This window comes from Bombina bombina, chromosome 4 (genome assembly GCF_027579735.1).
Source record: "Bombina bombina isolate aBomBom1 chromosome 4, aBomBom1.pri, whole genome shotgun sequence".
Lineage (NCBI taxonomy): Eukaryota > Metazoa > Chordata > Amphibia > Anura > Bombinatoridae > Bombina > Bombina bombina.
The window spans coordinates 34,450,868-34,476,361 of NC_069502.1; the positions used below are offsets into that span (position 1 = coordinate 34,450,868).

Genomic DNA, 25,494 nt, shown 5'->3' on the forward strand with positions numbered 1-25,494 from the left:
AGCGTGATCCATAGTAAATACAGAGCTCAGAGGAGAGGGGAACCTACACCAACCACCCAGGTGCCTAACCGCTACTAAAAAAAGCAACCGCAGCATCAAGGATTCCTATATAAGCAAAAAGTGCCAAATCTAAAAGGCGCACCTACGTCATCAACCTGAGACATAGGACCCATGCACACACACATACTACGGAGCAAAAAAGTAACATACAAAATAAAAAGATCCCTCTGAGCTCATAAAAGTATAGCAAGCACTAATAAGCTGGTCAAGGGTATTTCTAATGGATTCCATCAGAAGATACAACCGCCCGCAAAAACTTACCGCAAAAACTTTACCTAGTACAGAGAACATTATCAGTAGAAGGTTTAAGCATGTTCTGGAGTAAGAATAATAGACAAATAGGTGCAAAGGAAGTTTCTTGCACTAAATGTCAGAAAGGAATATCTTCATCCCTTTAAATAAAAAGGATGCCTGAAACTCCAAAATATGTCACTTATGATTAAGTCAGCACTGAAAAAGGGAACTCCAGGGTCCTAACCAGGAAACAATAAAATAAAACATCTTGTACATCTTCATTCTTCACCTACCTCCAGCAGAGGCAAAGGCAAGGCTGATTACTATAGAGGTGGAAGGGTTTATATAGAGCTCTGAGGTTTGGGTATCTTTGCCGCCTCCTCCTAGTGGCAGGAAAGGTTATTTCCAGGAATAATGGATTGTGGACTCTTATCAATATGAGAGAAACAACCATCTCATCTGTTGTTTCCTGTTTCTGCATAACCATTTCCTTTCTACAGAATAGGACAAATGAATAAGTATAAATGTGTTGCAGCTGTCTTTGGGAACTATGGGTTTAAGGGACAGATGTTTACATTTTCCAAGTAGAACTGGTTGCAGTAGCTAGAACCACAGCTACATTGTCAGTATCATCAGGCTGTTTTCTCATAGTCGCACTGTTTATATAGAACTGATATTTGTTGCCATTTGCACTGTGACAAATAAAGACACACAAGTACATACACAGATAAAAAAAAGGAACCGTTTAATAAACATCAGAAAATCCCAAGAGCAGCTCAATGTGAGCCATTACAGGAACCGTCTGGGACTTCTAAAAATGATATTCTGTACATACACCCAAGACCCGGAGAGTACTGCATGATCACAAGAAACGGGCTGTGCAGCTGACAGAGTAACAGACACATCAAGCCTGTAAAACAGATTACAATAAAGCTTTAAAGTCATCTGGTTTAAATTAAAAATAGATCAGAAAATAATTGACCTTCACATTTATCTAGATGTTTTTCTAGCAGTTACTTCCTGACTTCCCTCCTGACCCTGTTGTAGAAAGTCTTCAAGTGGATGGTTATCACACAGGGGGAGTCCTGGCAGAAATAACCAAAGATAATAACCCAACCACAAAATAAATGCAGATGGAGAAAATAAAATCATGAAGAAGGAACAAAGGGTGCTATCTAAATATGTTTACTCTACTCCACAACCCGTTGTCTTGAATTATTAAAGGGTTAATAGGCCCCATTTTAGGTATTTGCAGGTGTACAAACTTTATTTTTATCTAAAATTAGGAAAATGGTTATTCCCCTTCACTATCAGAGTTCTCTGGCAGCCAAAAGGTTAAGAGGTCTGTTTTTTTCTGTGACTTATGAGCTGAAAAAATTAGATGTGTAACGTTGGCCAATATTAAAACGTATGGTGGGTGTTTCATGTGCAAGTGCTTTTACTACCAGACCTCCAGTGCATTGTGTTTACATCACCAACAATAGCAAAAGACAACACAAGTAAAAATGTAGGTTTAACTTTAAAAACAAATTGCTAAAAAATAACATATAAAGATAGATCCAAACATGGAAGGAGAGAAAAACGGGCACTCGTAAAAGAAACCAAAAGCAACATTTGGTCCCTCTAAATCATGAGAATGGGCAGTTTCTCCTAGATCACAAACCCTTGAAGGAGGGGAGACATTAAACTGCAATAAACAGTGCTGAGCAGGTTATACAGATGATCTGAGGAGCACAAGACCCCCATTGTACACGCAGACCTCCAGCATTATACATACACAAGTGCCTGCTCAATAGTACTAGACCCCAGGAAACCACAGAGAGGTAGCTCTTTGTCTGACCAACCATAGAAACCTCTAACTGGGTAACCCACAGGTAACAGATCCGTCTTCTCAGAAACCAACAAGTAAATAAAATAGCTATGAGCCGCGACAGGGATCTCTTCTGTAGCTCTAATATGCTCATTGATTGTGGGACCAATAATCTGGTCTTGTGCGGCAGGAACTCAAGGAGAGAGTCACATGGAAGCTGTTTTCTTTGCAACTTGAGTCTGAGCTAGCACCGGATTAAATGTCTGTGTTGTAGTCCTACACTTGCACGACACAATGGTGCACCTCGGGGCTGTACTCCGACTCTCCCACGGTGTAAGTCTCTTCATACATGGCTCTGAACTGGGCTCTCTTTTCCTCAATTAACTTACACCCTGCAGGGGAGACGAGTCCTTGCAAACAATGTACTCGAACAAGTCCTGAATGACCGCCAGAGGCCACCCATGCATAGGAATCCAGATTTGGGTTAAAACGCACCTGGGAGGAAGAAAACACAAACCATTAGGGATAAAGTAACAGTTTATAGAGTATTTAATTCTACAAGCAACTAGCTATTAGGCTGGCAAATCTGTCTGTGACGTGAGGACAGGAAGTCTGTGCAGCGTCTAAAAAACACAAGTCCTCGTCTAATAGACATTGTAATAAAAGTGCAATATAATCATAAGATACAAATGTGCACAACACTCCAGAAAATAACAGGGCCCATATTACTAACTGATACTAACACATAGACACATATTAAAGATCATTCTGTGAAATATGTTAGCTAAGAGAGGACTGGCCTCTAAAGCCCCAATATTTCAGTTACCAAGTGAAAGTGCCTAAGCTGGAGAAAATCCCCTTTAGATACCAGTTACTCAGTGCTTAGGCTGCAGCAAACCCCCTCTAGATACTAGTTACTCAGTGCTTAGGCTGCAGCAAACCCCCTCTAGATACCAGTTACTCAGTGCCAGGCTGCAGCAAACCCCCTCTAGATACCAGTTACTCAGTGCTTAGGCTGCAGCAAACCCCCTCTAGATACTAGTTACTCAGTGCTTAGGCTGCAGCAAACCCCCTCTAGATACCAGTTACTCAGTGCTTAGGCTGCAGCAAACCCCCTCTAGATACTAGTTACTCAGTGCTTAGGCTGCAGCAAACCCCCTCTAGATACCAGTTACTCAGTGCTTAGGCTGCAGCAAACCCCCTCTAGATACTAGTTACTAAGTGCCAGGCTGGAGCAAATCTCCTCTAGATACCAGTCACTCAGTGCTTAAGCTGCAGCAAACCCCCTCTAGATACCAGTTACTCAGTGCCAGGCTGGAGCAAATCCCCTCTAGATACCAGTCACTCAGTGCCAGGCTGCAGCAAATCCCCTCTAGATACCAGTTACTCAGTGCCTAGGCTGGAGCAAATCCCCTCTAGATACTAGTTACTCAGTGCTTAGGCTGCAGCAAACCCCCTCTAGATACCAGTTACTCAGTGCCTAGGCTGGAGCAAATCCCCTCTAGATACTAGTTACTCAGTGCTTAGGCTGGAGCAAATCCCCTCTAGATACCAGTCACTCAGTGCCTAGGCTGGAGCAAACCCCCTCTAGATACCAGTTACTCAGTGCTTAGGCTGTAGCAAATCTCCTCTAGATACTAGTTACTCAGTGCTTAGGCTGGAGCAAATCCCCTCTAGATACCAGTCACTCAGTGCCTAGGCTGGAGCAAACCCCCTCTAGATACTAGTTACTCAGTGCTTAGGCTGCAGCAAACCCCCTCTAGATACTAGTTACTCAGTGCTTAGGCTGCAGCAAACCCCCTCTAGATACTAGTTACTCAGTGCCAGGCTGGAGCAAATCTCCTCTAGATACCAGTCACTCAGTGCTTAAGCTGCAGCAAACCCCCTCTAGATACCAGTTACTCAGTGCCTAGGCTGGAGCAAATCCCCTCTAGATACTAGTTACTCAGTGCCTAGGCTGGAGCAAATCCCCTCTAGATACCAGTTACTCAGTGCCTAGGCTGGAGCAAATCCCCTCTAGATACTAGTTACTCAGTGCTTAGGCTGCAGCAAACCCCCTTTAGATACCAGTTACTCAGTGCCTAGGCTGGAGCAAATCCCCTCTAGATACTAGTTACTCAGTGCTTAGGCTGGAGCAAATCCCCTCTAGATACCAGTCACTCAGTGCCTAGGCTGGAGCAAACCCCCTCTAGATATCAGTTACTCAGTGCTTAGGCTGTAGCAAATCTCCTCTAGATACTAGTTACTCAGTGCTTAGGCTGGAGCAAATCCCCTCTAGATACCAGTCACTCAGTGCCTAGGCTGGAGCAAACCCCCTCTAGATACTAGTTACTCAGTGCTTAGGCTGCAGCAAACCCCCTCTAGATACTAGTTACTCAGTGCTTAGGCTGCAGCAAACCCCCTCTAGATACTAGTTACTCAGTGCCAGGCTGGAGCAAATCTCCTCTAGATACTAGTTACTAAGTGCCTAGGCTGGAGCAAATCCCCTCTAGATACCAGTCACTCAGTGCTTAAGCTGCAGCAAACCCCCTCTAGATACTAGTTACTCAGTGCCTAGGCTGGAGCAAATCCCCTCTAGATACCAGTTACTCAGTGCCTAGGCTGGAGCAAACCCCCTCTAGATACTAGTTACTAAGTGCCTAGGCTGGAGCAAATCCCCTCTAGATACCAGTTACTCAGTGCCTAGGCTGGAGCAAATCCCCTCTAGATACTAGTTACTCAGTGCTTAGGCTGGAGCAAATCCCCTCTAGATACTAGTCACTCAGTGCTTAGGCTGCAGCAAATCCCCTCTAGATACTAGTTACTCAGTGCTTAGGCTGGAGCAAATCCCCTCTAGATACCAGTCACTCAGTGCTTAGGCTGCAGCAAATCCCCTCTAGATACCAGTTACTCAGTGCCTAGGCTGGAGCAAATCCCCTCTAGATACCAGTCACTCAGTGCTTAGGCTGCAGCAAATCCCCTCTAGATACTAGTTACTCAGTGCCTAGGCTGGAGCAAATCCCCTCTAGATACCAGTTACTCAGTGCCTAGGCTGGAGCAAATCCCCTCTAGATACCAGTTACTCAGTGCCTAGGCTGGAGCAAATCCCCTCTAGATACCAGTCACTCAGTGCTTAGGCTGCAGCAAATCCCCTCTAGATACCAGTTACTCAGTGCTTAGGCTGCAGCAAATCCCCTCTAGATACTAGTTACTCAGTGCTTAGGCTGCAGCAAATCCCCTCTAGATACTAGTTACTCAGTGCTTAGGCTGCAGCAAACCCCCTCTAGATACCAGTCACTCAGTGCTTAGGCTGCAGCAAATCCCCTCTAGATACTAGTTACTCAGTGCTTAGGCTGCAGCAAATCCCCTCTAGATACCAGTCACTCAGTGCTTAGGCTGGAGCAAATCCCCTCTAGATACTAGTTACTCAGTGCCTAGGCTGGAGCAAATCCCCTCTAGATACCAGTTACTCAGTGCTTAGGCTGGAGCAAATCCCCTCTAGATACCAGTTACTCAGTGCCTAGGCTGGAGCAAATCCCCTCTAGATACTAGTTACTCAGTGCTTAGGCTGGAGCAAATCCCCTCTAGATACCAGTCACTCAGTGCCTAGGCTGGAGCAAATCCCCTCTAGATACCAGTCACTCAGTGCCTAAGCTGGAGCAAATCCCCTCTAGATACTAGTTACTCAGTGCTTAGGCTGGAGCAAATCCCCTCTAGATACCAGTCACTCAGTGCCTAAGCTGGAGCAAATCCCCTCTAGATACTAGTTACTCAGTGCTTAGGCTGGAGCAAATCCCCTCTAGATACCAGTCACTCAGTGCCTAGGCTGGAGCAAATCCCCTCTAGATACTAGTTACTCAGTGCTTAGGCTGGAGCAAATCCCCTCTAGATACCAGTCACTCAGTGCCTAGGGTGGAGAAAATCACCTTTAGATACCAGTCACTCAGTGTCTAGGCTGGAGTAAATCCCCTCTAGATACCAGTCACTCAGTGCTTAGACTGGAGTAAATCCCCTCTAGATACAAGTCCCTCTGTGCCTAGGCTGGAGAAAACCCCCTCTAAATAACAGTCACTCAGTACCTAGGCTGGAGAAAAACCCCTCTAGATAGCAGTCCCTCAGTGCCTAGACTGGAAGAAATCCCCTCTAGATAGCAGTCACTCAGTGCCTATGCTGGAGTAAATCCCCTCTAGATACCAGTCACTCAGTGCCAAGGCTGGAGCAAATGTCCTCTAGATAACAGTCACTCAGTGTCTAGGCTGGAGTAAATCCCCTCTAGATACCAGTCACTCAGTGCTTAGACTGGAGTAAATCCCCTCTAGATACCAGTCACTCAGTGCCTAGGGTGGAGAAAATCACCTCTAGATACCAGTCACTGAGTGCCTAGGGTGGAGAAAATCACCACTAGATACCAGTCACTCAGTGCTTAGACTGGAGTAAATCCCCTCTAGGTACTAGTCACGCAGTGCCTAGGCTGGAGTAAATCCCCTCTAGATACCAGTCACTCAGTGCCTAGGGTGGAGAAAATCACCACTAGATACCAGTCACTCAGTGCTTAGACTGGAGTAAATCCCCTCTAGATACTAGTCACGCAGTGCCTAGGCTGGAGTAAATCCCCTCTAGATACCAGTCACTCAGTGCCAAGGCTGGAGCAAATGTCCTCTATATACCAGTTACTCAGTGCCTAGGCTGGAGCAAATCCCCTCTAGATACCAGTCACTCAGTGCTTAGGCTGCAGCAAATCCCCTCTAGATACCAGTCACTCAGTGCCTAAGCTGGAGCAAATCCCCTCTAGATACTAGTTACTCAGTGCCTAGGCTGGAGCAAATCCCCTCTAGATACCAGTCACTCAGTGCCTAGGCTGGAGCAAATCCCCTCTAGATACTAGTTACTAAGTGCTTAGGCTGGAGCAAATCCCCTCTAGATACTAGTTACTCAGTGCTTAGGCTGGAGCAAATCCCCTCTAGATACTAGTTACTCAGTGCTTAGGCTGGAGCAAATCCCCTCTAGATACTAGTTACTCAGTGCTTAGGCTGGAGCAAATCCCCTCTAGATACCAGTTACTCAGTGCTTAGGCTGGAGCAAATCCCCTCTAGATACCAGTTACTCAGTGCCTAGGCTGGAGCAAATCCCCTCTAGATACTAGTTACTCAGTGCTTAGGCTGGAGCAAATCCCCTCTAGATACCAGTCACTCAGTGCTTAGGCTGGAGCAAATCCCCTCTAGATACCAGTTACTCAGTGCTTAGGCTGGAGCAAATCCCCTCTAGATACCAGTTACTCAGTGCCTAGGCTGGAGCAAATCCCCTCTAGATACTAGTTACTCAGTGCTTAGGCTGGAGCAAATCCCCTCTAGATACCAGTCACTCAGTGCTTAGGCTGGAGCAAATCCCCTCTAGATACCAGTTACTAAGTGCCTAGGCTGGAGCAAATCCCCTCTAGATACCAGTCACTCAGTGCCTAGGCTGGAGCAAATCCCCTCTAGATACCAGTCACTCAGTGCCTAAGCTGGAGCAAATCCCCTCTAGATACTAGTTACTCAGTGCTTAGGCTGGAGCAAATCCCCTCTAGATACCAGTCACTCAGTGCCTAGGCTGGAGCAAATCCCCTCTAGATACTAGTTACTCAGTGCTTAGGCTGGAGCAAATCCCCTCTAGATACTAGTTACTCAGTGCTTAGGCTGGAGCAAATCCCCTCTAGATACCAGTCACTCAGTGCCTAGGGTGGAGAAAATCACCTTTAGATACCAGTCACTCAGTGTCTAGGCTGGAGTAAATCCCCTCTAGATACCAGTCACTCAGTGCTTAGACTGGAGTAAATCCCCTCTAGATACAAGTCCCTCTGTGCCTAGGCTGGAGAAAACCCCCTCTAAATAACAGTCACTCAGTACCTAGGCTGGAGAAAAACCCCTCTAGATAGCAGTCCCTCAGTGCCTAGACTGGAAGAAATCCCCTCTAGATAGCAGTCACTCAGTGCCTATGCTGGAGTAAATCCCCTCTAGATACCAGTCACTCAGTGCCAAGGCTGGAGCAAATGTCCTCTAGATAACAGTCACTCAGTGTCTAGGCTGGAGTAAATCCCCTCTAGATACCAGTCACTCAGTGCTTAGACTGGAGTAAATCCCCTCTAGATACCAGTCACTCAGTGCCTAGGGTGGAGAAAATCACCTCTAGATACCAGTCACTGAGTGCCTAGGGTGGAGAAAATCACCACTAGATACCAGTCACTCAGTGCTTAGACTGGAGTAAATCCCCTCTAGGTACTAGTCACGCAGTGCCTAGGCTGGAGTAAATCCCCTCTAGATACCAGTCACTCAGTGCCTAGGGTGGAGAAAATCACCACTAGATACCAGTCACTCAGTGCTTAGACTGGAGTAAATCCCCTCTAGATACTAGTCACGCAGTGCCTAGGCTGGAGTAAATCCCCTCTAGATACCAGTCACTCAGTGCCAAGGCTGGAGCAAATGTCCTCTATATACCAGTTACTCAGTGCCTAGGCTGGAGTAAATCCCCTCTAGATACCAATCACTCAGTGCTTAGACTGGAGTAAATCCCCTCTAGATACCAGTCACTCAGGGCCTAGGGTGGAGAAAATCACCTCTAGATACCAGTCACTCAGTGTCTAGGGTGGAGAAAATGACCTCTAGATACCAGTCACTCAGTGTCTAGGCTGGAGTAAATCCCCTCTAGATACCAGCCACTCAGTGCTTAAACTGGAGTAAATCCCCTCTAGATACTAGTTATGCAGTGCCTAGGCTGGGGTAAATCCCATCTAGATACCAGTCACTCAGTGCCTAGGCTGGAGTAAATTTCCTCTAGATACTAGTCACTCAGTGACTAAGCTGGAGTAAATTTCCTCTATATACCAGTCACTCAGTGCCAAGGCTGGAGTAAATCCCATCTAGATACCAGTCCCTCACTGCCTAGGATGGAATAAATCCCTCTAGATACTAGTCCCTCAGTACCTAGGCTGGAGTAAATCCCCTCTAGATTTAAGTCCCTCGGTACCTTGGTTGGAGCAAATCCCTTCTAGATACCAGTCCCTCAGTACCTAGGTTGGAGTAAATCCCCTCTAGATACCAAGCACTCACTGCCTAGGCTGGAGCAAATCCCATCTAGATACTAGTCCCTCAGTACCTAGGCTGGAGTAAATCCCCTCTAGATTTAAGTCCCTCGGTACCTAGGCTGGAGTAAATGCCCTCTAGATACTAGTCCCTCAGTACCTAGGCTGGAGTAAATCCCCTCTAGATTTAAGTCCCCGGTACCTAGGCTGGAGTAAATCCCCTCTAGATTTAAGTCCCTCGGTACCTAGGCTAGAGTAAATCCCTTTTAGATTTAAGTCCCTCAGTACCTAGGCTGGAATAAATCCCCTCTAGATTTAAGTCCCTCGGTACCTAGGCTAGAGCAGTGATTTTTAACCTTTTTTTTGCCGTGGCTTACATTAAAAAATCCTGTGGCACACCACCATCCCAAAATTTAAAAAAAATCACACATTGTAGCCTAATACAGCATATATATATACACATACACACAAACACACACATACTGTATGTATTGTACTGTTATGCCATGCCTCCTACAAACTACCCCTGCACTGGGAGTAAAAAACAAGCAAAGTTTAAAAAAATATGTCACACTGTTGTCAGTCTGCCGTGGCACACCTGAGGATCTCTCACGGCACACTGGTTGAAAAACACTGGGCTAGAGTAAATCCCTTCTAGATTTAAGTCCCTCAGTGCCTAGGCTGGAGTAAATCCCCTCTAGATACTAGTCCCTCAGTACCTAGGCTGGAGTAAATCCCCTCTAGATACTAGTTCCTCAGTATCTAGGCTGGAGTAAATCCCCTCTACATACTAGTCCCTCAGTACCTAGGCTGGAGTAAATCCCCTCTAGATACTAGTCCCTCAGTACCTAGGCTGGAGTAAATCCCCTCTAGAGAAACTCTCTATATATTAGACACGTGCATTCGACTAGTTTATGGCAGGTCACTTATCAACAGTATTAAGTGCTACAATCACATCACATTGAGGGATAGGTACTGCCACCACTTTGTATTTTTGGACTGAATAAAGTTTTATTTCATGTGACCCTAAAGGCTGTGTGATCTACAACTTCTGCCATGCATACCTGCTGCCTATAGGTCCAGTAACCTGGCTTTCAAGACAACTTTACTGCATGGCTACACAGCCTCAGTGTAGATGTTTTCATTCTCGTTAATATTAAGGGAGCAAAACGTCTGGGAGATATCTACTGCTAGAACAAGAGGTATTGGATGAAAGCTAAAGAGCAGATAGCACATGAAGAATATGAAGAGTAGTATATATGGTATACAGGACAGGGGCTTAGCAGATTCAGTAAGGAAGCTCCAGAATACTGGGACATGTAAAAGGCATAAGGGTGTATTTATGTATGACAAAGTCTGTGCCTAGGGCAGCAAATTTTGAGCTGCCTAGTCTTCATGCGCATCATGAGAAATAGTGCACACTCTTCCTTAAAGGGATAGTCTAGTCTAAATTAAACTTTCATGATTCAGATGAAGCAGTAATTTTAACTACTTTACTCCTATTATCAATTTTTCTTTGTTCTCCTGGTATCTTTATTTGAAAAAGCAGGAATGAAAGTTTAGGAGTCAGCTCATTTTTGGTTCAGCACCCGGGTAGCGCTTCTGATTGTTGACTAAATGTAGTGTCTAGTGCAGTTAATTTATTAAAAAATATAGGTGCTGCTATCTTTATTTTTTAATAAAATACAATACACTGTATTTTGGGGGCATTTGGAGCACATTTATAAACTTAAGAGATCTGATCTCTGATTAATTTCATAAGGGCTCATTAATATCGCAAGCTTGCAATAGCAATAACTAGCAACTTGTAATGGCTGGTTATTTATCGCACACCCGCAATTGGCGCACAATAAATTAGATCTCCACTTGTAATCTAGCCCTGTGTATTTATTACTGGCAGATCAAATTACTGCTATAATATTAGTAAAGTCGATAACTAATACACTCTGCGTGTATTACTGGCAGGAAGGAGTGATATTACTGCTATAATATTAGTAAAGTTGATAAACAATGCACTGTGTGTGTATTACTGGCAGGAAGGAGTGATATTACTGCTATAATATTAGTAAAGTTGATAAACAATGCACTGTGTGTGTATTACTGGCAGGAAGGAGTGATATTACTGCTATAATATTAGTAAAGTTGATAAACAATGCACTGTGTGTGTATTACTGGCAGGAAGGAGTGATATTACTGCTATAATATTAGTAAAGTTGATAAACAATGCACTGTGTGTGTATTACTGGCAGGAAGGAGTGATATTACTGCTGTAATATTAATAAAGTTGATAAACAATGCACTGTGTGTGTATTACTGGCAGGAAGGAGTGATATTGCTGCTATAATATTAGTAAAGTTGATAAACAATACACTGTGCGTGTATGACTGGCAGGAAGGAGTGATGTTACTGCTATAATATTAGTAAAGTTGATAAACAATGCACTGTGTGTGTATTACTGGCAGGAAGGAGTGATATTACTGCTATAATATTAATAAAGTTGATAAACAATGCACTGTGTGTGTATTACTGGCAGGAAGAAGTGATATTACTGCTATAATATTAGTAAAGTTGATAAACAATGCACTGTGTGTGTATTACTGGCAGGAAGGAGTGATATTACTGCTATAATATTAGTAAAGTTGATAAACAATGCACTGTGTGTGTATTACTGGCAGGAAGAAGTGATATTACTGCTATAATATTAGTAAAGTTGATAAACAATACACTGCGTGTATTACTGGCAGGAAGAAGTGATATTACTGCTATAATATTAGTAAAGTTGATAAACAATACACTGTGCGTGTATTACTGGCAGGAAGAAGTGATATTACTGCTATATTATTAGTAAAGTTGATAAACAATACACTGTGCGTGTACTACTGGCAGGAAGGAAATAGCAAGTTTTCAGTTGCGACAAATCTAAAGCTATGTCTCTCCAGGAACACACATTTCCCCGCTAATTAGAGGGTCTTATGTAGGAGGAGGAATCTGCGATTTCTGGAAAGACGATATGTAACGTTTATACCTGATGGAAACACCTTGAAAGGCAAAACTGATCTAAACTAGATCTATTCTAAAAGGTCTATAAGAGGCAGTAAAATCCCAGTACACAAAGGCCACATAATGCACCGTCTGGGAGAGAACAGGAAACACACTCACTGGCCCCGTTGTTGGACAGAGGGATTCTGGGTACTCACCTTGTGAATGGACTCCAGCTGCACACGCTCCATGTTCACGTCCCTCTTTGTCTCGTTTATCTTCATTCTCTTCACAAGCTCTCGGTTAGGCAAACGCTGGAAATGTCTCTGTGAGAGAGAGAGACCTGGCTAAGTGTGTGTAATAGGCAAGAAGCGCACAATCCGTGCACAGAGATCCCTAGGCCTGAGCAAAGCATTAAAGGTTTCCTCTTGTCGTATTCTTATGGTTTCTCACCTGAACTACATAATACTCATATGCTAAACGACTAGAAGTGATTCAGTATAACTGTAAAATGGTGACAAGAAAAACAGAATTTATGTTTACCTGATAAATTACTTTCTCCAACGGTGTGTCCGGTCCACGGCGTCATCCTTACTTGTGGGATATTCTCTTCCCCAACAGGAAATGGCAAAGAGCCCAGCAAAGCTGGTCACATGATCCCTCCTAGGCTCCGCCTACCCCAGTCATTCGACCGACGTTAAGGAGGAATATTTGCATAGGAGAAACCATATGGTACCGTGGTGACTGTAGTTAAAGAAAATAAAATATCAGACCTGATTAAAAACCAGGGCGGGCCGTGGACCGGACACACCGTTGGAGAAAGTAATTTATCAGGTAAACATAAATTCTGTTTTCTCCAACATAGGTGTGTCCGGTCCACGGCGTCATCCTTACTTGTGGGAACCAATACCAAAGCTTTAGGACACGGATGAAGGGAGGGAGCAAATCAGGTCACCTAAATGGAAGGCACCACGGCTTGCAAAACCTTTCTCCCAAAAATAGCCTCAGAAGAAGCAAAAGTATCAAACTTGTAAAATTTGGTAAAAGTGTGCAGTGAAGACCAAGTCGCTGCCCTACATATCTGATCAACAGAAGCCTCGTTCTTGAAGGCCCATGTGGAAGCCACAGCCCTAGTGGAATGAGCTGTGATTCTTTCAGGAGGCTGCCGTCCGGCAGTCTCGTAAGCCAATCTGATGATGCTTTTAATCCAAAAAGAGAGAGAGGTAGAAGTTGCTTTTTGACCTCTCCTTTTACCAGAATAAACAACAAACAAGGAAGATGTTTGTCTAAAATCCTTTGTAGCATCTAAATAGAATTTTAGAGCGCGAACAACATCCAAATTGTGCAACAAACGTTCCTTCTTCGAAACTGGTTTCGGACACAGAGAAGGTACGACAATCTCCTGGTTAATGTTTTTGTTAGAAACAACTTTTGGAAGAAAACCAGGTTTAGTACGTAAAACCACCTTATCTGCATGGAACACCAGATAAGGAGGAGAACACTGCAGAGCAGATAATTCTGAAACTCTTCTAGCAGAAGAGATTGCAACCAAAAACAAAACTTTCCAAGATAATAACTTTATATCAACGGAATGTAGAGGTTCAAACGGAACCCCCTGAAGAACTGAAAGAACTAAATTGAGACTCCAGGGAGGAGTCAAAGGTTTGTAAACAGGCTTGATTCTAACCAGAGCCTGAACAAAGGCTTGAACATCTGGCACAGCTGCCAGCTTCTTGTGAAGTAACACAGACAAGGCAGAAATCTGCCCCTTCAAGGAACTTGCAGATAATCCTTTCTCCAATCCTTCTTGAAGAAAGGATAGAATCTTAGGAATCTTCACCTTGTCCCAAGGGAATCCTTTAGATTCACACCAACAGATATATTTTTTCCATATTTTATGGTAAATTTTTCTAGTTACAGGCTTCCTGGCCTGAACAAGAGTATCAATAACAGAATCTGAGAACCCTCGTCTTGATAGGATCAAGCGTTCAATCTCCAAGCAGTCAGCTGGAGTGAGACCAGATTCGGATGTTCGAACGGACCTTGAACAAGAAGGTCTCGTCTCAAAGGTAGCTTCCATGGTGGAGCCGATGACATATTCACCAGATCTGCATACCAAGTCCTGCGTGGCCACGCAGGAGCTATCAAGATCACCGACGCCCTCTCCTGATTGATCCTGGCTACCAGCCTGGGGATGAGAGGAAACGGCGGGAACACATAAGCTAGTTTGAAGGTCCAAGGTGCTACTAGTGCATCCACTAGAGCCGCCTTGGGATCCCTGGATCTGGACCCGTAGCAAGGAACTTTGAAGTTCTGACGAGAGGCCATCAGATCCATGTCTGGAATGCCCCACAGCTGAGTGACTTGGGCAAAGATTTCCGGATGGAGTTCCCACTCCCCCGGATGCAATGTCTGACGACTCAGAAAATCCGCTTCCCAATTTTCCACTCCTGGGATGTGGATAGCAGACAGGTGGCAGGAGTGAGACTCCGCCCATAGAATGATTTTGGTTTATTCTTCCATCGCTAGGGAACTCCTTGTTCCCCCCTGATGGTTGATGTACGCAACAGTTGTCATGTTGTCTGATTGAAACCGTATGAACTTGGCCCTCGCTAGCTGAGGCCAAGCCTTGAGAGCATTGAATATCGCTCTCAGTTCCAGAATATTTATCGGTAGAAGAGATTCTTCCCGAGACCAAAGACCCTGAGCTTTCAGGGATCCCCAGACCGCGCCCCAGTCCATCAGACTGGCGTCGGTCGTGACAATGACCCACTCTGGTCTGCGGAATGTCATCCCTTGTGACAGGTTGTCCAGGGACAGCCACCAACGGAGTGAGTCTCTGGTCCTCTGATTTACTTGTATCTTCGGAGACAAGTCTGTATAGTCCCCATTCCACTGACTGAGCATGCACAGTTGTAATGGTCTTAGATGAATGCGCGCAAAAGGAACTATGTCCATTGCCGCTACCATCAAACCTATCACTTCCATGCACTGCGCTATGGAAGGAAGAGGAACGGAATGAAGTATCCGACAAGAGTCTAGAAGTTTTGTTTTTCTGGCCTCTGTCAGAAAAATCCTCATTTCTAAGGAGTCTATTATTGTTCCCAAGAAGGGAACCCTTGTTGACGGAGATAGAGAACTCTTTTCCACGTTCACTTTCCATCCGTGAGATCTGAGAAAGGCCAGGACAATGTCCGTGTGAGCCTTTGCTTGAGGAAGGGACGACGCTTGAATCAGAATGTCGTCCAAGTAAGGTACTACAGCAATGCCCCTTGGTCTTAGCACCGCTAGAAGGGACCCTAGTACCTTTGTGAAAATCCTTGGAGCAGTGGCTAATCCGAAAGGAAGCGCCACGAACTGGTAATGCTTGTCCAGGAATGCGAACCTTAGGAACCGATGATGTTCCTTGTGGATAGGAATATGTAGATACGCATCCTTTAAATCCACCGTGGTCATGAATTGACCTTCCTGGATGGAAGGAAGAATAGTTTGAATGGTTTCCATCTTGAACGATGGAACCTTGAGAAACTTGTTTAAGATCTTGAGATCTAAGATTGGTCTGAACGTTCCCTCTTTTTTGGGAACTATGAACAGATTGGAGTAGAACCCCATCCCTTGTTCTCCTAATGGAACAGGATGAATCACTCCCACTTTTAACAGGTCTTCTACACAATGTAAGAATGCCTGTCTTTTTATGTGGTCTGAAGACAACTGAGACCTGTGGAACCTCCCCCTTGGGGGAAGCCCCTTGAATTCCAGAAGATAACCTTGGGAGACTATTTCTAGCGCCCAAGGATCCAGAACATCTCTTGCCCAAGCCTGAGCGAAGAGAGAGAGTCTGCCCCCCACCAGATCCGGTCCCGGATCGGGGGCCAACATTTCATGCTGTCTTGGTAGCAGTGGCAGGTTTCTTGGCCTGCTTTCCCTTGTTCCAGCCTTGCATTGGTCTCCAAGCTGGCTTGGCTTGAGAAGTATTACCCTCTTGCTTAGAGGACGTAGCACTTTGGGTTGGTCCGTTTCTACGAAAGGGACGAAAATTAGGTTCATTTTTTGCCTTGAAAGGCCGATCCTGAGGAAGGGCGTGGCCCTTACCCCCAGTGATATCAGAGATAATCTCTTTCAAGTCAGGGCCAAACAGCGTTTTCCCCTTGAAAGGAATGTTAAGTAGCTTGTTCTTGGAAGACGCATCAGCTGACCAAGATTTCAACCAAAGCGCTCTGCGCGCCACAATAGCAAACCCAGAATTCTTAGCCGCTAACCTAGCCAATTGCAAAGTGGCGTCTAGGGTGAAAGAATTAGCCAATTTGAGAGCATTGATTCTGTCCATAATCTCCTCATAAGGAGGAGAATCACTATCGACCGCCTTTATCAGCTCATCGAACCAGAAACATGCGGCTGTAGCGACAGGGACAATGCATGAAATTGGTTGTAGAAGGTAACCCTGCTGAACAAACATCTTTTTAAGTAAACCTTCTAATTTTTTATCCATAGGATCTTTGAAAGCACAACTATCCTCTATGGGTATAGTGGTGCGTTTGTTTAAAGTGGAAACCGCTCCCTCGACCTTGGGGACTGTCTGCCATAAGTCCTTTCTGGGGTCGACCATAGGAAACAATTTTTTAAATATGGGGGGAGGGACGAAAGGAATACCGGGCCTTTCCCATTCTTTATTAACAATGTCCGCCACCCGCTTGGGTATAGGAAAAGCTTCTGGGAGCCCCGGCACCTCTAGGAACTTGTCCATTTTACATAGTTTCTCTGGGATGACCAACTTGTCACAATCATCCAGAGTGGATAGTACCTCCTTAAGCAGAATGCGGAGATGTTCCAACCTAAATTTAAACGTAATCACATCAGGTTCAGCTTGTTGAGAAATGTTCCCTGAATCAGTAATTTCTCCCTCAGACAAAACCTCCCTGGCCCCATCAGACTGGGTTAGGGGCCCTTCAGAACCATTATTATTAGCGTCGTCATGCTCTTCAGTATCTAAAACAGAGCAGTCGCGCTTACGCTGATAAGTGTTCATTTTGGCTAAAATGTTTTTGACAGAATTATCCATTACAGCCGTTAATTGTTGCATAGTAAGGAGTATTGGCGCGCTAGATGTACTAGGGGCCTCCTGAGTGGGCAAGACTCGTGTAGACGAAGGAGGGAATGATGCAGTACCATGCTTACTCCCCTCACTTGAGGAATCATCACGGGCATCATTGTCATTGTCACATAAATCACATTTATTTAAATGAATAGGAATTCTGGCTTCCCCACATTCAGAACACAGTCTATCTGGTAGTTCAGACATGTTAAACAGGCATAAACTTGATAACAAAGTACAAAAAACGTTTTAAAATAAAACTGTTACCGTCACTTTAAATTTTAAACTGAACACACTTTATTACTGCAATTGCGAAAAAATATGAAGGAATTGTTCAAAATTCACCAAATTTTCACCACAGTGTCTTAAAGCCTTAAAAGTATTGCACCCCAAATTTGGAAGCTTTAACCCTTAAAATAACGGAACCGGAGCCGTTTTTAACTTTAACCCCTTTACAGTCCCTGGTATCTGCTTTGCTGAGACCCAACCAAGCCCAAAGGGGAATACGATACCAAATGACGCCTTCAGAAAGTCTTTTCTAAGTATCAGAGCTCCTCTCACATGCGACTGCATGTCATGCCTCTCAAAAACAAGTGCGCAACACCGGCGCGAAAATGAGGCTCTGCCTATGATTTGGGAAAGCCCCTAAAGAATAAGGTGTCTAAAACAGTGTCTGCCGATATTATTATATCAAAATACCCAGATTAAATGATTCCTCAAGGCTAAATATGTGTTAATAATGAATCGATTTAGCCCAGAAAAAGTCTACAGTCTTAATAAGCCCTTGTGAAGCCCTTATTTACGATCTTAATAAACATGGCTTACCGGATCCCATAGGGAAAATGACAGCTTCCAGCATTACATCGTCTTGTTAGAATGTGTCATACCTCAAGCAGCAAGAGACTGCTCACTGTTCCCCCAACTGAAGTTAATTGCTCTCAACAGTCCTGTGTGGAACAGCCATGGATTTTAGTGACGGTTGCTAAAATCATTTTCCTCATACAAACAGAAATCTTCATCTCTTTTCTGTTTCTGAGTAAATAGTACATACCAGCACTATTTTAAAATAACAAACTCTTGATTGAATAATAAAAACTACAGTTAAACACTAAAAAACTCTAAGCCATCTCCGTGGAGATGTTGCCTGTACAACGGCAAAGAGAATGACTGGGGTAGGCGGAGCCTAGGAGGGATCATGTGACCAGCTTTGCTGGGCTCTTTGCCATTTCCTGTTGGGGAAGAGAATATCCCACAAGTAAGGATGACGCCGTGGACCGGACACACCTATGTTGGAGAAATATCACCTGAGCATCTCTATGTAAAAAAACATAATTTATGTAAGAACTTACCTGATAAATTTATTTCTTTCATATTAGCAAGAGTCCATGAGCTAGTGACGTATGGGATATACATTCCTACCAGGAGGGGCAAAGTTTCCCAAACCTCAAAATGCCTATAAATACACCCCTCACCACACCCACAAATCAGTTTAACGTATAGCCAAGAAGTGGGGTGATAAGAAAAAAGTGCGAAAGCATAAAAAATAAGGAATTGGAATAATTGTGCTTTATACAAAAAAATCATAACCACCACAAAAAAGGGTGGGCCTCACGGACTCTTGCTAATATGAAAGAAATGAATTTATCAGGTAAGTTCTTACATAAATTATGTTTTCTTTCATGTAATTAGCTAGTGACGTATGGGATAATGACTACCCAAGATGTGGATCTTCCACGCAAGAGTCACTAGAGAGGGAGGGATAAAATAAAGACAGCCAATTCCGCTGAAAATAATCCACACCCAAAATAAAATTTAAATCTTATAATGAAAAAAAAACCTGAAATTATAATCAGAAGAATCAAACTGAAACAGCTGCCTGAAGTACTTTTCTACCAAAAACTGCTTCAGAAGAAGAAAACACATCAAAATGGTAGAATTTAGTAAAAGTATGCAAAGAAGACCAAGTTGCTGCTTTGCAAATCTGATCAACCGAAGCTTCATTCCTAAATGCCCAGGAAGTAGAAACTGACCTAGTAGAATGAGCTGTAATCCTTTGAGGCAGAGTTTTACCCGACTCGACATAAGCAAGATGAATTAAAGATTTTAACCAAGATGCCAAAGAAATGGCAGAGGCCTTCTGACCTTTCCTAGAACCGGAAAAGATAACAAATAGACTAGAAGTCTTTCGGAAATTCTTAGTAGCTTCAACATAATATTTCAAAGCTCTAACTACATCCAAAGAATGCAATGATCTCTCCTTAGAATTCTTAGGATTAGGACACAATGAAGGAACCACAATTTCTCTACTAATGTTGTTAGAATTCACAACCTTAGGTAAAAATTTAAAAGAAGTTCGCAACACCGCCTTATCCTGATGAAAAATCAGAAAAGGAGACTCACAAGAAAGAGCAGATAATTCAGAAACTCTTCTAGCAGAAGAGATGGCCAAAAGAAACAAAACTTTCCAAGAAAGTAATTTAATATCCAGCGAATGCATAGGTTCAAACGGAGGAGCTTGAAGAGCCCCCAGAACCAAATTCAAACTCCAAGGAGGAGAGATTGACTTAATGACAGGTTTTATACGAACCAAAGCTTGTACAAAACAATGAATATCAGGAAGATTAGCAATCTTTCTGTGAAAAAGAACAGAAAGAGCAGAGATTTGTCCTTTCAAGGAACTTGCAGACAAACCTTTATCCAAACCATACTGAAGAAACTGTAAAATTCTCGGAATTCTAAAAGAATGCCAGGAAAAAAGATGAGAAAGACACCAAGAAATGTAAGTCTTCCAGACTCTATAATATATCTTTCTAGATACAGATTTACGAGCCTGTAACATGGTATTAATCACAGAGTCAGAGAAACCTCTTTGACTAAGAATCAAGCGTTCAATCTCCATACCTTTAAATTTAAGGATTTGAGATCCTGATGGAAAAAAGGACCTTGCGACAGAAGGTCTGGTCTTAACGGGAGAGTCCACGGTTGGCAAGAGGCCATCCGGACAAGATCCGCATACCAAAACCTGTGAGGCCATGCTGGAGCCACCAGCAGAACAAACAAGCATTCCTTCAGAATCTTGGAGATTACTATTGGAAGAAGAACTAGAGGCGGAAAGAGATAGGCAGGATGATACTTCCAAGGAAGTGACAATGCATCCACTGCTTCCGCCTGAGGATCCCTGGATCTGGACAGATACCTGGGAAGTTTCTTGTTTAGATGAGAAGCCATCAGATCTATTTCTGGAAGTCCCCACATCTGAACAATCTGAAGAAATACCTCTGGGTGAAGAGACCATTCGCCCGGATGCAACGTTTGGCGACTGAGATAATCCGCTTCCCAATTGTCTATACCTGGGATATGAAACGCAGAAACTAGACAGGAGCTGGATTCCGCCCATACCAGTATTCGAGATACTTCTTTCATAGCCAGAGGACTGTGAGTCCCTCCTTGATGATTGATGTATGCCACAGTTGTGACATTGTCTGTCTGAAAACAAATGAACGATTCTCTCTTTAGAAGAGGCCATGACTGAAGAGCTCTGAAAATTGCACGGAGTTCCAAAATATTGATTGGTAATCTCACCTCCTGAGATTCCCAAACCCCTTGTGCTGTCAGAGACCCCCAAACAGCTCCCCAACCTGTCAGACTTGCATCTGTTGAAATTACAATCCAGGTCGGAAGAACAAAAGAAGCCCCCTGAACTAAACGATGGTGATCTGTCCACCACGTCAGAGAGTGTCGTACAATCGGTTTTAAAGATATTAATTGAGATATCTTTGTGTAATCCCTGCACCACTGGTTCAGCATACAGAGCTGAAGAGGTCGCATGTGAAAACGAGCAAAGGGGATCGCGTCCGATGCAGCAGTCATAAGACCTAGAATTTCCATGCATAAGGCTACCGAAAGGAATGATTGTGATTGAAGATTTCGACAAGCTGAGATCAATTTTAGACGTCTCTTGTCTGTCAGAGACAGAGTCATGGACACTGAATCTATCTGGAAACCTAAAAAGGTTACCCTTGTCTGAGGAATCAATGAACTTTTCGGTAAATTGATCCTCCAACCATGATCTTGAAGAAACAACACAAGTCGATTCGTATGAGATTCTGCTAAATGTGAAGACTGAGCAAGTACCAAGATATCGTCCAAATAAGGAAATACCACAATACCCTGTTCTCTGATTACAGACAGAAGGGCACCGAGAACCTTTGTAAAAATTCTTGGAGCTGTTGCTAGGCCAAACGGCAGAGCCACAAACTGGTAATGCTTGTCTAGGAAAGAGAATCTCAGAAACTGATAGTGATCTGGATGAATCGGAATATGCAGATATGCATCCTGTAAATCTATTGTGGACATATAATGCCCTTGCTGAACAAAAGGCAGGATAGTCCTTATAGTTACCATTTTGAATGTTGGTATCCTTACATAACGATTCAATATTTTTAGATCCAGAACTGGTCTGAAGGAATTCTCCTTCTTTGGTACAATGAAGAGATTTGAATAAAACCCCAGCCCCTGTTCCCGAACTGGAACTGGCATAATTACTCCAGCCAACTCTAGATCTGAAACACATTTCAGAAATGCTTGAGCTTTCGCTGGATTTACTGGGACACGGGAAAGAAAAAATCTCTTTGCAGGAGGCCTTATCTTGAAGCCAATTCTGTACCCTTCTGAAACAATGTTCTGAATCCAAAGATTGTGAATTGAATTGATCCAAATTTCTTTGAAAAAACGTAATCTGCCCCCTACCAGCTGGGCTGGAATGAGGGCCGCACCTTCATGTGGACTTGGGAGCTGGCTTTGGTTTTCTAAAAGGCTTGGATTTATTCCAGACTGGAGATGGTTTCCAAACTGATACCGCTCTTGTGGGTGAAGGATCAGGCTTTTGCTCCTTATTGTGACGAAAGGAACGAAAACGATTATTAGACCTAAATTTACCTTTAGATTTTTTATCCTGTGGTAAAAAAGTTCCTTTCCCTCCAGTAACAGTTGAGATAATAGAATTCAACTGAGAACCAAATAATTTATTACCTTGGAAAGAAAGGGAAAGCAAAGTTGACTTAGAAGACATATCAGCATTCCAAGTTTTAAGCCATAAAGCTCTTCTAGCTAAAATAGCTAGAGACATATACCTGACATCAACTCTAATGATATCAAAGATGGCATCACAAATAAAGTTATTAGCATTTTGAAGAAGATTAACAATGCTATGAGAATTATGATCTGTTACTTGTTGCGCTAAAGCTTCTAACCAAAAAGTTGAAGCTGCAGCAACATCCGCTAAAGATATAGCAGGTCTAAGAAGATTACCTGAAAATAAGTAAGCTTTTCTTAGAAAGGATTCAATCTTCTTATCTAAAGGATCCTTAAAGGAAGTACTATCTGCCGTAGGAATAGTAGTACGTTTAGCAAGAGTAGAGATAGCCCCATCAACTTTAGGGATTTTGTCCCAAAACTCTAATCTGTCAGATGGCACAGGATATAATTGCTTAAAACGTTTAGAAGGAGTAAATGAATTACCCAAATTATTCCATTCCCTGGAGATTACTTCAGAAATAGCATCAGGGACAGGAAAAACTTCTGGAATAACTACAGGAGATTTAAAAACCTTATTTAAACGTTTAGATTTAGTATCAAGAGGACCAGAATCCTCTATTTCTAATGCAATTAAGACTTCTTTAAGTAAAGAACGAATAAATTCCATTTTGAATAAATATGAAGATTTATCAGCATCAACCTCTGAGACAGAATCCTCTGAACCAGAGGAACCATTATCAGAATCAGAATGATGATGTTCATTTAAAAATTCATCTGAAAAATGAGAAGTTTTAAAAGACCTTTTACGTTTACTAGAAGGAGGAATAACAGACATGGCCTTCTTAATGGATTTAGAAACAAAATCTCTTATGTTAACAGGAACACTCTGATTATTAGATGTTGACTCAGTGTCAATCTGGGACATCTTGCAATATGTAATAGAAAAAACAACATATAATGCAAAATTGATCAAATTCCTTAAATGACAGTTTCAGGAATGGGAAAAAATGCCAGTGAACAAGCTTCTAGCAACCAGAAGCAATAAATAATGAGACTTAAATAATGTGGGGACAATAGTGACGCCCATATTTTTTAGCGCCAAAAAAGACGCCCACATTATTTGGCGCCTAAATGCTTTTGGCGCCAAAAATGACTCCACATCCGGAATGCCGACACTTTTGGCGCAAAAAAAGGTAAAAAAAAATAAATGACGCAACTTCCGGCGACACGTATGACGCCGGAAACAGAAACATTTTTTTGCGCCAAAAAAGTCAGCGCCAAGAATGACGCAATAAAATGAAGCATTTTCAGCCCCCGCGAGCCTAACAGCCCACAGGGAAAAAAGTCAAATTTTAAGGTAAGAAAAAAATTTATTCATATGCATTATCCCAAATATGAAACAAGTCAAGGCAAATAAATGTTTGAATACATATATTTAGAACTTTATATAAAAGTGCCCAACCATAGCTTAGAGTGTCACAGAAAATAAGACTTACTTACCCCAGGACACTCATCTACATGTAGTAGAAAGCCAAACCAGTACTGAAACGAGAATCAGTAGAGGTAATGGTATATATAAGAGTATATCGTCGATCTGAAAAGGGAGGTAAGAGATGAATCTCTACGACCGATAACAGAGAACCTATGAAATAGACCCCGTAGAAGGAGATCATTGAATTCAAATAGGCAATACTCTCCTCACATCCCTCTGACATTCACTGCACGCTGAGAGGAAAACCGGGCTCCAACCTGCTGCGGAGCGCATATCAACGTAAAATCTAGCACAAACTTACTCACCACCTCCATAGGAGGCAAAGTTTGTAAAACTGATTTGTGGGTGTGGTGAGGGGTGTATTTATAGGCATTTTGAGGTTTGGGAAACTTTGCCCCTCCTGGTAGGAATGTATATCCCATATGTCACTAGCTCATGGACTCTTGCTAATTACATGAAAGAAAAGAAGATATTTTACCTCATAATATGTGCAGCTCACAAGAGTAAGTGCTCAGTGAACAGTTATACTTCAGCTGCTGTAGATGCAAGATGAAAAAAATAGCTACAGCCAATCAGCAGTGTGAGATGTCACCATAAACTTCCTTAAACTGAATAGGGAAATAACAGGACTGTGCTGCACATGCCAGATGCACGAACCCTTGCAAGTCCTGGGACTAGCATCCTGATTGGCTGATTAAAGTCCCTTTACAATGGAACATGGCTACTTAGGAAATTTTGAGGTAAATATCTTCCTTTTTCACATAGAGATGTTCAGGTGATATTTTCTCGAGAGCTTTTTACAGCTATGCTGCATCATTTTCAAGTGCTTAAACATTTGGGTAGCATGTCCCTTTAAAGGGAAAGCAAACACCTAGAGATTTTTAAATAGTGAAGTAAAACAACTTTGCAATATACTTTCATTATTTATTTTGCCCTTTCTGCTTTCTGGTCATTTAGCTCTGAAAATGTAGGCTTTTCTAAGTCTATAAAAGTGAAATGCACATGCCGACTTATCAAGGTAAACCCTGCTACATATATATATATATATTACTAATAGGCTACAGTTGAGATAATAAGACTAAAAACTTTAATACAATGATAGCTTTACATCTTAATACATTTCAGATACTTTTTCTGATGTCTGCGTTTTTATTTATGTTGCAAGACATAACCCTGAATGCATGGTCAGTGCTGAAGCTTTTTATTTTTTATACATCAGTCCCTAACTGGTCACAAAAAACAGTCCACAGGCTGCAAAACAAAAGGAACAAAAAAAAAAAAGAATAAAAAAAAAGACGTTTGAAATGATTTGAAAACATTTGTTTTGTATGTAGGTCTGTACCCAACTGACATATTGAGGGTATAGTCCTAGAACGCAAAACAATGTAAACTGTGTTTGCAAGAAGGCAATTTAAAGCTTATAAAAAAATAGTTTAAGAAGTGTTCTGCAGTGATTCCTAGCAGATACATACTGTGTAGCGCTTCATAGCAGATATATACTGTGTAGCGCTTCATAGCAGATACATACTGTGTAGCGCTTCATAGCAGATATATACTGTGTAGCGCTTCATAGCAGATACATAATGTGTAGAGCTTCATAGCAGATATATACTGTGTAGCGCTTCATAGCAGATACATACTGTGTAGCGCTTCATAGCAGATATATACTGTGTAGCGCTTCATAGCAGATACATAATGTGTAGCGCTTCATAGCAGATATATACTGTGTAGCGCTTCATAGCAGATACATACTG

The 25,494-nt window shown here is 42.8% G+C and overlaps 1 protein-coding gene across 1 annotated transcript in view; it reads right to left on the reverse strand.

Moving 5' to 3' along the window:
* Positions 1-1,022: 1,022 nt before the first annotated feature.
* The window catches only part of GTF3C2 (general transcription factor IIIC subunit 2), a 452,236-nt gene continuing 427,764 nt past the window's right edge, over positions 1,023-25,494 (reverse strand). The window contains exons 16-17 of the mRNA XM_053710988.1: positions 12,338-12,445; positions 1,023-2,599 (exon numbers count right to left, since the gene is read on the reverse strand). Of these exons, the coding sequence (XP_053566963.1) occupies positions 2,381-2,599; positions 12,338-12,445 (327 nt within the window). The 3' untranslated portion in view covers positions 1,023-2,380. The remainder of the gene's footprint in view (positions 2,600-12,337; positions 12,446-25,494) is intronic.